Below are 12932 nucleotides of genomic sequence, written 5' to 3'. Positions count from 1 at the left end.
GAACCTGATCAAGTATCAGCCCCAGCCTTAGAGTCCCCATCCCCGCCTCTGCCCACTGGAGACAGAGGAGGGGAGCTGAGTTTCTGTGGAGCTGAGGACATCTGCTCTGTAGAGGGAGGACTGAGATCCTCACATGGCTTCACATGTGTTGTTGATTACATGTCAAATCCCCACTTCGAGTACAACTATCCTGACAGAAAGCTGAACCGGCTGTCTTCAGCTTCAGGGTCTTGTGTTGATGATTTCTGATTTAGTCCACCACTTCAAAAAGTCCCTTTAGATTTAAACTATCAGGTTTTAGCCACGTGACTCAAATGATACATAAAATGAAACCCACCCTCTTCTTCTAATATAGCACATAGCCTACATGGTTATCTGGACTGGGGAGAATTAAAACATTCCTTCCATTTGAAACTAATGTTTTGGCATTTTGTGTGCCTGAACACTGGCTTCACTTGAGGGATTTCAAGTTTATTTTGCTTTGACTCAGTTATCTGATTTGTTATCTCAGCATTGGCAAGGTTCATTTAGAAGCTACTAGAGCAAATCTATTAACACATGGAGTGAGAGGATGCGTTGTAAACCCATTTGTTTTCCTGTACTTCTATTCCAAAAATATTCCTTCTTTCCTACCCTGCACACATAAATAGGAAGAGTTTGTTTTCAGGCTCATTAACTCTCAAAACTAAGACTTAAAAATAAATAAATAAAATGGTACTGTTTAATTGCATTGACATTTAGAGGTCAAAACTGAAGTCCAAGCATTTAGTTTAAAGTCTTCAGGTAGTCTAACAGAAACAATGACTGCTGTAAAATTTTTATGCTGTCAACCAAGCAAAAATTTTGGACTTAGGAAATGAACACCTCATAAGCAAGAATAACAGGAAGGAAGAAGCTGAACAAACACGGGTGAAAGGATAAAATGTAAACTTAGAAACCTAAATTTATCGGTTGGCTTATTCAACATTACAAACTAAATTTTGGCACTAATGGTAGATGTCAATCTGTACAGGAGGTGACATATACTTGGTTAAATACTTAGAATTTCATATCACAGGATGCAAATACAAAATGCCACCATATGTGACTTACTAAGCAGTCGTGTTATTCATTGCACAAGCGGAAGAAAAAACATTATTTAAGTGCTAAATTAGGTAATGTGATAACTAGAAACCATTTGGCCAATATGTATCCATAGTAACAGCACATCTAAACCCAGATAATAGTGCTGCCCCAGATAATACTCTTTGAAGTAACAGAGGACTCCACTCCTAAAGAATCATACTAAGTTTTCAGCTCCTCTGCTATTTCCATTATAATCACATTTCTGAAAGTCATACAGTCCTTGGTTATGATGAAAATTAACTGTTTCTGTGAAACAACACTATACGTTCTAAACGTCTCCCAAAACTTTGAAAGTATCCCTACCATTAGATTCATGCCCTACTGTTGGCAGCACAGCTACAGGAAAGTGTCCTTCATGCTCAGAAACATGAGGCTTTGATTACTAAAAAACAAAACAAAACCACACCACCATTGGAAATACATACTATACATGCTTATGTATATGACATATATGAGAGGCCACTCTAGTGCTAGCTCATCTCTCTTCAAGCAAAATCATCACTGACATCAAGCAAAATAGGGTACGGATTTCAAGATTCAGGCTACAATTCTTTATCTCATAAGAATTAAATAAAATAAGGGAGTTATCTCTATTGTTCATTTCCAAGCAGTAATTTGTTTGGGTTTTTTTTTTTTTTTCATCCATTCAGCACTTATCTACTACATTTAACCTGCAGTAAGAGAAAGGGGGGGGGCAGGGGGGGGACACACACGCGGGGAAAGTATGTTGCTCTGTGGAGGCAGGACTTCTTCCCTATCTCTGTCTCCTGAGATTTTGCAGATACCTGTTTGTGACCAAAGACGCAGTTTTCCCACCCAGACCCAGTTGCTATTCTGTTTCCCAAGACTCCTCTCCCTCAAAGGGCCACAGAAACTAACTATACCTTTCTTTTTGTGCTGGCAGCCTTCTGAAACAAATCAAGTCATAAGAGATTGCTTCAAAGCTCTGAACAAATTTAACATCTAAATTCTACAGATTCTCACCATAGTCCACTGCAGGAAACCCCAGAAGCTTTGTTTTGTGGGCTTTACTTCCAATCCCCTGGAGATGATGCTCCCAAACCAACCACCCCTAACCACAAACACACAAAATCCCTTCTCTCAGTACCAATATGCTGAATAGCATTCTGTTGTAACATGATGTCATTACTAATTAGGGCTTCATGCGAACCACAAATTGATCTCAGATTTTCCTGGGCCTGGAGATCATTCAGGAGGAAAAAACCCTGAACATAAGCATTTCTGTCAAGCATAATGAAAGAGGAGGACAGCTTTTTTGGCTTCCTCGTAATGTAATAAAGAAATTTTCCGCTGCTGTTAAAAAGAGTGGGTTTAACTGATTCTTCATGGAGAGTATCACATCATAACACATAGCTGGCAATAATAGTAGATTAAGGAAATGACTAATTTAGGAAAGAATGCCTAACAGTCAGATCTACTAGGCACAAAATATTCTCCTAAGGAAAGGGATGAAAGAAGCCCTGCTCACATCTTTTCAACCTTTGCAGAGGGAAGCATGGGATGATCAAAGCTGGAGAAAAGCTACAGTATTTATATGAAAGACTCCAATGATCTAACTCTGTAAGTCTTTTTCCATCCTACAGGTCAGTGCTTGAAGATTTGAGGTATAGGCCTTCACAGTATTATCTTCTGCTAGCACCCAGTCAGCCATAGGAGATGCATGACTGGAAGCTGCTTCTATCAAGGCAAGAGCTGATAAAGGCACAGATGTAGATACTTAGCAGTGTGCCACCCAGGCTATGTGGAGATGGGATTGAGGAGAGAAAGGAGGACTTGTAGTCACAGGAAAAAGGAAATGCAGGTCTAGGACAGCTTCAGGGTTGCAGAAGAGGGAGAGAGAAAGTTGTAAGATCAAAGATTGAGAAATGGGGCAGAGTAGAGTACGTACATATCCAAGCAGAAAGAGTTACACAATGCAACACTAGAAGCAACACACATTAAAGTTGAAGGAAAATAGCCAGAAAAAAAGGAGATGCAGTGAAAGGAGCCATGGGCTGAGACCTGAGCTTTCTAAGTACCAAGGGACAGTACATTGTGCAATTTTTTGAGCACAGCATTTTGCATGCTAGGGCTAGAACAGAAGCCGCCAAGTTGTACCACAGTACTAGAGACATGAGAGCTGTCAGTTTCCTAACTGCCAAGTTAGAAAATTGGCATGTTTAACCATCCTAAAGCCAGGGGCTTTCTTGAGGAACACAAGGGGAATAACAAATATTAGAAGACATGTCAGAAAGTCCTTAGCAAGTTCACAGAAGTGCTGCCGATATCCAAACAGCCATCACTTACTTGAATAACTCTCGAGAAAAGCAGCAACAGACCTGTCTGAACAACACCAGGAAGGTAGCTTTTAGGCTCAGGAGACACAAGCATTACCAGTGATGGATATTTATCATGTGCTCTGCCCTCAAATGGATGTTGACTGTAGAATGCCATACTGTTTAAAGCATGGAGGTGACAATGTGGGAGCAGGGGAGTGCATGGCAGCAGCCTGCGGAGAGAAGCAAATTCATCTGCAGAAGCACATGGCAAAGCCGTGTTCTTAGATGCAGAAGATGTAGCAGCACAGAAGTTGATAAACCAGCTCATCTCTGAGTAAGTTGGAATACAGTCGCGCTCCTTACATCTTACAACCCTTTTAGCAATAAAGAATGACACAAGTCAGTAACACCAAAGAGCAGAACTCAGTCATAGAGGCTACTATTTTTCGTTAGCAGTCTGACAAAAATGAAGGGGGGTTCAAAACATGCACAAAATCATAATACTACTACTCATTTGCTAAGAAGTCTAGCCCATTTTCCTTCTGCTTTACATATTTTTCTCGGTGAAGCATTTGGTTGAGACAAGCTACTAATTTTACAGACTTTCCATAAGTATAATATAGTTTAACCAATTGGATTATTTGTCTTTATTTTCTGTGGTGAAACTATTCTACTGTTCCAGACCTCATCTGCTTTAGAAAGCTCTGCATCAGACTTCCTTTTCTCTGGTATTGGTCACAGAAGTCATTCGATGCAACTGCTGTATAAGCTAGCCAGCATTCTGTTTTCAGTATTATGCAATCTTTACACAATCAATGGTTGCAATTAATGCAACCAATGACTGCCAACAAAAAAATGTAACCATTACTTTAGCAAGATTGTTTCTTTTGCAAGTATCTACCTTTTTTTACTTCCAGACTGAATGAACCTTACCTAACACTACAGAAGTCTGGGATGATTTGAAATAATGAATAGAAAAACAGAATTATAATCAGCCAGGTAGATACTGTACTTCTAGATTCATCCTTATATTTACCTTTTCTTTCATGCTAATTCTTCTGCAATGTCTGAGAAGCAAGGTATATTAACTGTTCATACATGAATGAGAGATTGCTTCCGAAATCCCACATACTCATTAGATAGTGCAGAGGCTTAATAGTATTTGCACATTTGCCAGTTAGTATAAATACACATTTTGTAACAAATGACCTAGCTCCCTTCTGTTAATTCATTAGCTGCCAGTTTAAGTCAGTCAGTCTTTCCTGAAGCAAATCTTTGTCCTGTTGCCTGCACAGCTCAAAAATTTTGTTACTCCTGTATTTGATCAATTTTACTTATCCAATGAATGACATTTTTATTATAAATAGTATAATCGATAAAGTACTTTTATTGTGGAATTAGTGATATATTTCACTTTACGCAGTAAAGAACTTCTACTGGCTTCCACCACTGAGTCTGTGAAAAGGTGCAGTAGAAGGCATAGAAAGAGATTTTGCATGAGAAAATATTGAAAAATTACTAAGAGTGTTCGTTGCAATTATAAGATGTGTGATCAAATTCCAGCATGACCTCACGACAAAAGGAAGGGCTTTTAAAACAACTACTGTCACACAGAAATCAGAGCCTAAAATGGAAATTACTAGGAACAAGCATTCTAAAATAATTAACTTCTAGGTTAAACCCTAGCTCCATTAAAGCCAAAGGCAAAACTCCCATTTTTTTTTGCAGATATGTGGTTTCATATGGCTGGAGGAGACAACCTGGGAAAGCTTAAGCCCTTCAAAATGGAGTGACATTAAATACTACTATACATTTTGCAATAATAATACATGCCTATAATACAGAATTATTGATGTTTGTGTAAGGCTTTCAAAGCCTTGGAGGGCATCTGCTATAGGAAGTCAGAGAAAAATTGTCTGGGTTTTTCATTCAGAACAAACAACAGGAATCTCAAAGGAAATAAAAATCCTTTTCTCTTACCTTTCAAGTACTTTCAGCTGTCTGGTTCAGAGCCGTTCTGATACGGCCACCATTTGCAAAGGTAATTTGAGCAAGCTGAAAGGTCACCAAATCCTCTCCTTTTCCCAGTCCAGCTGCAAAATTTACTTCAGGGGCTGGTGCTGGTTGAGTCTCCATGGAACAGATGAAAGGAACCAATAGAGGCCTCGGGGTGTTTCCCTCCCACAAACCACCTAAGGAGCACACTGGGTTCGGGAGCAATTCCCACACTCAGTATCAGCCTTGCACACCAGCAGAAAGAACCATTTCCTATTCGTTTTATGCTCCACTTCTAGTCAAAAGCCAGAAAGCCTTTCCAGCCCCGTAAATCTGGCAGTAAGCATCTCAGAATTATCACCAAGACCCACATACTAACAAGCACATGTGAAGTATTAATGATGTGAAAGTCAGGTGGAGTAACACAGAAAGTAAAAATAAAACACCTTTTAAAACCAGCAGTAGTTAAACACAACACCGCACTTATCCAGGACAATACTTAAAAAAAACCCTCAAGAACTTAAAAGAAAGCAAATTACGTGTTGTAGGCATTGTTAAGGTACCCAACAAGATTATTTTAACCACGTGCATTACTGAGCTCAGTTTTTAGCTAACAGTCTCAGATTCTGACCAGTTGCTTTGCTTTACTGCAACCAGAAGCTGCACTGAGGGAGCTGAAGACGATAGCAGCCTAAGGGCTTTCAACATGCATCATTAGCACTTGCTAATCTCAGTCGCTGCAGCAGGATGGTGAAGTCAAATACAGCATGCTTACTGCACTGAACACTGCAAACACCAGTAACTCGCACTGGGGCTCTGTGCTTTCTCACTTAGTTTGTATTTTTTAAAACTGTAAGAACCAAACATTCTGTCCTGGGCAACCCTGTTACAGAAAGGGAAAGATAGTACTGCAAGGCAACATGCATGGTCCCACCTCCACAGCTGGGAAAGTGATGATTACACAGGTGATGCTATTGAGCAAGGGAGGGATTCAGTCCTGGCTGAAGAAATGGTTCTCCTTCCCACACTCGCTGGTTCCTCACTCATCTGGACCATTTAACAAACACAGATTGACCAAGGGGAAGTGGAACAAAATATTGAAGAAACGAATGCATCCTAATCCTAACATCCGAACATCCTAATCCTCTTTAATCACATCCAGCTCCCTACTCTATTTGCTCTGCTGATATTCTACAGATTGCTTTTACCAGCTGGAAGCTGCAAAAATAGGAAGTTATAGACAATAACATCAGGGAACAAAGCTTGAAATTCTCTTCCTGCAAACACCTGAAACCTACTTCCAAGCCAGTCATGCACCAACACACCACATCACTGGGAAGCACAGTGGCAAACAGCCTGAGTTTTGAAGACATCAGCTCACAGAAGGGTTGCAGCCCACAGGCTTTGCAGGCTGAGCCCTTTCTGCTGCTGAAGTTTCCCTCTGTAGACAGACCCTCACACAAGTTTAAGAGCAGCCTTCTGGCTTCTCCAAGTATGGAGGGAGCACAGAGAGATGGGAAATGAGGCCAGTGACAAGCATCTCACCTCTCTGTGGCTCACAAGACCCACGTAAAGCAAGGAGAAGTGAAAATAGCTATCCCTCTATGCCAGTTTAATGTTCTGTGTAACAGGTATTAGTGGTTTCAGCTTGGCACATCCACAGGAGAAAAACCTTCAGGGTAGTTAACACCTGGGTTACAGGTGTTACAACAACCAAGGGTTGGCAAGGCAGTCAGAAACTGACCAGGCTGTGGAGAATTAACCACTTCATCAGCACCAAAAATGGCCTCTTTCCACTGATCACCATCATCTGCACGGTTAGCCTAGGTGGGTAAGTTATTGTGGAAGCTGTTGCTGCTGAGTGCAGCATGGATAATAAAATTTGACTGCATTAGCCTGCCAATCTGGCCACTAGTTCCAGATTATACCTAGGTACTTCAGGACTGGTGGAATGCACCAGGCATCTAAGTAAAATGCCTGGCACACAGACAACAAGCAGCATGACAAACTGAGAGAGAATCAGTTGTAGCTAACAAGCTGTTATGAATGGAAAAATTAATCAAAATGATTAATTCAACATCAAAAACTTAATTGCTGTTCTCCCTAAAATCAGGAGACTTATTTTAAACACTGCCTAAGTGAAGTCTCAGTCAGTAGAACAGGACATTTCTTCTCACAAAATAATAGGGCAGTTAAGAACAACAGAAGCAGAATTTCCCATATATTTTTCATTGTTCAGGGTTATGATTATTCAATTTGGTCTGTAAAATGCTGTAACTTACCCAAAATTCATGAGTTGAAAAAAATGCAAAACGCTGATACAAATTTAGCAATAGTCCTAGGTGATAAGCAAGCAGACAAAGAAACTCTTAAGAAACAAAACTAAAACCACATTTAGGAAAGCAGCTGACAGATAACTTAATACACAGCAATGACAGGTGTACAGAACAAATGTGCTTTTCTGAACAGGGACCCCACAACACGGTGTGATGTCTCTGCATCACATTTTCCTGGTGGGACTCTTTCCCCTGTCATTTTTACAGACTTTCCTCTCCAACCTGGGATCCTTTTGGTCCACCCAGAGTCGGATCCTGAGGTTTCTGTGGAAGATGCCAGCTCCCTCTAATGACAGAGGTGTCAGCGAGGCTGACATCAGCACCGGGATGTACAGCACAACCCCCTAAAGCGGTTTGAGTTCTCCTTTTTTTCTTCCACCCGCAAAGGCACTGGAAATACAGTTTCACCGTGAAAGGATGGACGCGGAGAGCGAAGACCTGCCCGTCGGGACGGGACCCCACGGCGGCACGCAGGGGATGCTCTCAGATCCCGGGACCCCGCACTGGCGGCAGCCCCACCCCCACCCGACCGAGGCGCATGCGCGGACCCGCTGCAGCGCACCGAGAAGATGGCGGTCTCTGTGCTGGGCTGGGCGCTGCGGGCCGCTCGGCAGGTCAGCCCGGCTCCCTCCCTCCCCTGTTCCCCTTCGGGGCCACGTCCCGCCCGGCCGAGGCAGCGGGGAGCGGGCAGGGCCCGTCGAGGGGGCCGCGGGGCTTATTAGACCGCTGGGGGAAGGCGGCGGCCGGCTCAGCCCCGTGTCAGCCCAAACCTCGCTTGAGCCCCGGGGTTACCCGGCGGCGGGAACAGCGGGGGGGGGGATAGATGTAACTTCGGGGTTATTTGTGTCTCCGATACCGTAAATTCCTTGCTGGCTTTTGTGAACTAAACTGAATCACACCCTACATTTCTTGGGCAGGAGCTGCGCTGCAAGAAAGTAATTTGAAAACGTCTGATAAAGAGACGTTTATGGGAATAATTCATACTTGAATTGGGCAAACTGTACGTGCAACAGGTAAGTATTATAAACTTAACTTTTTTTAATTAGGTTGTCTCCTCACCATGCACAAGGCAAGCGCGGAGCTACTACGTGGACTGGAGGATGCTGCGGGACGTCAAGAGAAGGAAACTGGCGTATGAGTACGCAGATGAGAGGCTGCGGATCAACGCCATCCGGAAGAACACCATCCTTCCCAAGGAGCTGCAGGTACTGGGCAGCCGCCCCGCAGCTGCACCCCAGCCAGGGCAGGGTACGAGCCCGTGCGTGGCTTGTACTGCTGTGACGTGCCCAGCGGCTGCACCAGGTCCCGAACGCTTGCATTTCCCTAGCTCACATGCACAGAATCATGTCACATTGCATAGTTACTGCTAGCGCCCAGGCGTCTTCAGAGTGTCTGCTTTTTGGGGGTGTTTACAACCATAGTGTATTCTCCTGACTAGAGGCTCTCTGTGTTGGGTTGTGGTTTGTTTTTTAAACCAGTGCTTCTCATGTAAGCAGTATATATAACACTACATACGACGAAGTCTCATTTTTTTCCCCTCACAGCTGTCACTAACATACATTCAGAAAGCTATTTTCCTTATTTCCAATAGTATGGGATATTGTATGGTTACTTTTATAGTTTTCTAAATAAATAAGCAAAAAAAAAATCTAAAGTTAAAAACCTGGAAGCCTGATCTAGCCAAAACCACTGATTTGTTCAATTAGAAATACTTAATTTTACTCCTTGCCTGAGCTACAAGCATGTAAAAGCTGCATCAGATTTGGGTGTTAGATCTGTTCTTAAAAATGCACATATTCACTGCCTTCTCTCAGCCTTCCTTACTAAGCATTAAAAACATTTGCAAGTATCAGAAATATTCTTACATTCTGGGAGAGAAAGGGTATGAATCTGGTTTTATGTATTGACTTTACCATTCTCTTGGCAAGTCTAGTCTGCGTTGGATGTCCTTACAGGGGAAGAATAAGTGAATTGCAACTGGCTTTGCTTTTGGTATTCCTCAGCTGCTTTTGTCACCTTTTGAAGTCACAAAGTCAAAGCAGCAGTTAGATTGAAGACAGCTACTCCAGGAAAGTAACTTTTTCCTCCCCAACAAAACATTATTTGGGCCCCAAAATTAAAGTCTTTAAAATGAAGCTACAGGTCTTCCCTGAAAGTATAGGCTACTTTCTGAATAAAATCATAGGAATTAAATAGGCCAAAAAAATACTGCAAGTGTTTAGCTGTACTAGATAGAGTGTGTATATACAGCCATGTATGCAAATAAGATCATAGAATCATAGAATCATTGAGGTTGGAAAAGACCTCTAAGATCATCGAGTCCAACCGTCGACCCAACACCACCATGTCCACTAAACCATGTCCCTAAGGGCCTCATCTACTCGTCTTTTAAATACCTCTAGGGATGGGGACTCCACCACTTCCCTGGGCAGCCTGTACCAATGTTTCACCACTCTTTCAGTAAAGAAATTTTTCCTTACATCCAATCTAAACCTCCCCTGGTGCAACTTGAGGCCATTTCCTCTCGTCCTATCGCTTGTTACTTGGGAGAAGAGACTGACACCCACCTCACTACAACCTCCTTTCAGGTAGTTGTAGAGAGCGATGAGGTCTCCCCTCAGCCTCCTTTTCTGCAGGCTAAACAACCCCAGTTCCCTCAGCCGCTCCTCATAAGACTTGTTCTCCAGACCCCCCACCAGCCTCGTTGCCCTTCTCTGGACACGCTCCAGCACCTCAACGTCCTTCTTGTAGTGAGGGGCCCAAAACTGAACACAGTATTCGAGGTGCGGCCTCACCAGTGCCAAGTACAGGGGCACGATCACTTCCCTACTCCTGCTGGCCACACTATTTCTGATACAGGCCAGGATGCCATTGGCCTTCTTGGCCGCCTGGGCACACTGCTGGCTCACGTTCAGCCGGTTGTCGACCAGCACCCCCAGATCCTTTCCGCCAGGCAGCTTTCCAGCCACTCTTCCCCAAGCCTGTAGCGCTGCATGGGGTTGTTGTGGCCGAAGTGCAGGACCCGGCACTTGGTCCGGGTGTATGCACTGGATGGACAAGATGCACAACTGGACAAAAGCAGTAACTGAAATACGTTCTGAAGACAAGAAGTCCTACTGACCTTGCTGTTATTGAAGTTCAAAGTCACATTGCTGCTGTCTTGATGCCATCTTCCTTTGAAGGTGAACATCCTTTTAGAAGATAGCCTTACAACTATTGCTTTTCAGCACTCCTGCAACATAATGGGAGTTTTTGCAGTCCAGCCTCAGACCTTCCTTTTACCTCCACCTGTGACTTCTACCATGACTGAACACAGGATTCTTTTGAGCCCTTCTGTCCTTTAGAAAATAATATATTAAGAATGCCGCGGTTAGGGACGCTTACCTAGCTTTAGGCTGCATTTCCCTGCTGAGCTCACTTGTTCTTCTGAAATTCCATCTGCTGCTACCTGGTGCTTCCTGAAAACTGTTGAGCTCTCTTGTTGTACATGGAAAGACCTTTCTTAAGCCTTCTCATTAGAACAGAGACACTTTGACTTGTCCTCCTCTGCCTGTAGCTCCTTCTGAAGTATACTGTATGAGATTCCTTTTACTGACATCAAAGCATATTACCTGGGAAGGCAGTTAATAAGGAACATACATTTAAGTTCAGCTCATCTTAAAGGACTAACCCACCCTGCAACATGGACAAAGCCAAGCAGATTTTGACTAATGATAATTACTGGCATGAGGTTGTTCATTCTGTGTAATAAGGTTAACCTTGGGGTCTCCATGTGGATCACTTATGTTCACTGTTAGGATGGCCAGAAAGGGTCAAGTGAGGAAGACAGGTGCAAGTTCCCTGTCAAATAGCAAAGCACGCTCATGAGGTGGTAGAGAAGCTTGTGGTGGTACCTACTCTACACCTAGATTTTTAGGTCTGGCAATAAGCCCTCTCTAAATCCTGGGGAACACAGATAAACTCTATGCTGTGGTCTTCTGTTTTAGGAAGTGGCTGATAAAGAGATTGCTGACTTGCCCCGGGACAGCTGCCCTGTGAGGATCCGAAATAGGTGTGTCCTGACATCCCGCCCTCGGGGGGTGAAGCGGCGTTGGAGGCTCAGCAGAATTGTTTTCCGCCATTTTGCTGACCATGCTCAGATGTCTGGGATACAGAGGGCTATGTGGTAGATCACTGCATGGATATACATTCAGGCAGAAAACACAAAACAGGCTCAGTTTGTGTGTTCGAGTAATTGAAACAAGACTGTCCTAGAAGTCCAGCATCAACATCAAACTAATAAGGGAGGGATGAGAAGCCATGCTGATTCATTAAACTCTCTTACTGGATTGCAATTGGTATCGGCTAACTGACAAGAAGCAGCATAACTGCACTAAGCTGGTCTGTATGAGAGGCAGTTTTATTTTGGGGGTGGGGGGAAGTCACCAATTGTTGCAGAACTAAGCTGAAGTTTGTCAGAAATAAAGACATACAGCACAAGGCTCGTTTAAGCAGTTTTTTTGCCACCATACGGTAAATTCACCATGGTAATTTGGGTAAAAGCATAAATGAAATTGTACAACAGGGCAAAGTAGTATTCTGCCATGAACAAGGATGAGCACAAACTGAAAATAAAACATAGCCTCAAGTTTAGATACTCTTGCTATGCAAACTTAATATATGTATATTAACAAGCAAAGGGGATAAAGGACCTGTTAGAAAGTACAACGTGCTAGTATTTATCTCCTGCTTGTAGTGCAGCGCTTGGTCCAATGCTTTAAGAACAAGGTAGCAAGTAAGTCCTAGTCCAGACCATAATAGGGGAGTAATGGCTTCCTTAATTCATCAGGTAACAAACAAATCCATCCTTGGGAGAGTCACAGGAGGAAGCAAGAAGGAAACAATAGCAACAAGCCTGCTACTAAGCTCATGTTTGCCCTGGACTCTTCTTCAAAGCAGGGCAATAAAGGGGAAATGGCTACTCTGTCCCCCTCCCTAGCAGTAGGGCTGAGAGGCTGCAACAAACAGGCCAAGTAAAATGGCACTACTACCAGATGGAAGGCACACAGGCAGCAAACTGACAGCAACCCATCACCCCCAGTTGAGTCAAAGTTTGGAGTATAAGCTCTCTCAATAGCTTGCTGCTACGTTAAAACCCTTGAAAGTTGATAGGAGAAAGTGGAGCTTGTCTCTCTTTTCCTCAAATACTGCTAGAGCC

General features: G+C 43.2%; 1 protein-coding gene across 1 annotated transcript; it reads left to right on the top strand.

Moving 5' to 3' along the window:
• Positions 1-8272: 8272 nt before the first annotated feature.
• Positions 8273-12214, top strand: MRPS14 (mitochondrial ribosomal protein S14). The gene is made up of 3 exons (XM_076339634.1): positions 8273-8349; positions 8782-8940; positions 11722-12214. Exons 1-3 carry the CDS (start codon positions 8305-8307, stop codon positions 11902-11904), a joined length of 387 nt encoding a protein of 128 aa, XP_076195749.1. The 5' UTR covers positions 8273-8304; the 3' UTR covers positions 11905-12214.
• Positions 12215-12932: the final 718 nt, after the last annotated feature.

Source organism: Aptenodytes patagonicus, chromosome 5 (assembly GCF_965638725.1).
Source record: "Aptenodytes patagonicus chromosome 5, bAptPat1.pri.cur, whole genome shotgun sequence".
Lineage (NCBI taxonomy): Eukaryota > Metazoa > Chordata > Aves > Sphenisciformes > Spheniscidae > Aptenodytes > Aptenodytes patagonicus.
The sequence above is the reverse complement of the archived record's forward strand: the minus strand, read 5'-3'. Positions and strand labels throughout refer to the sequence as shown.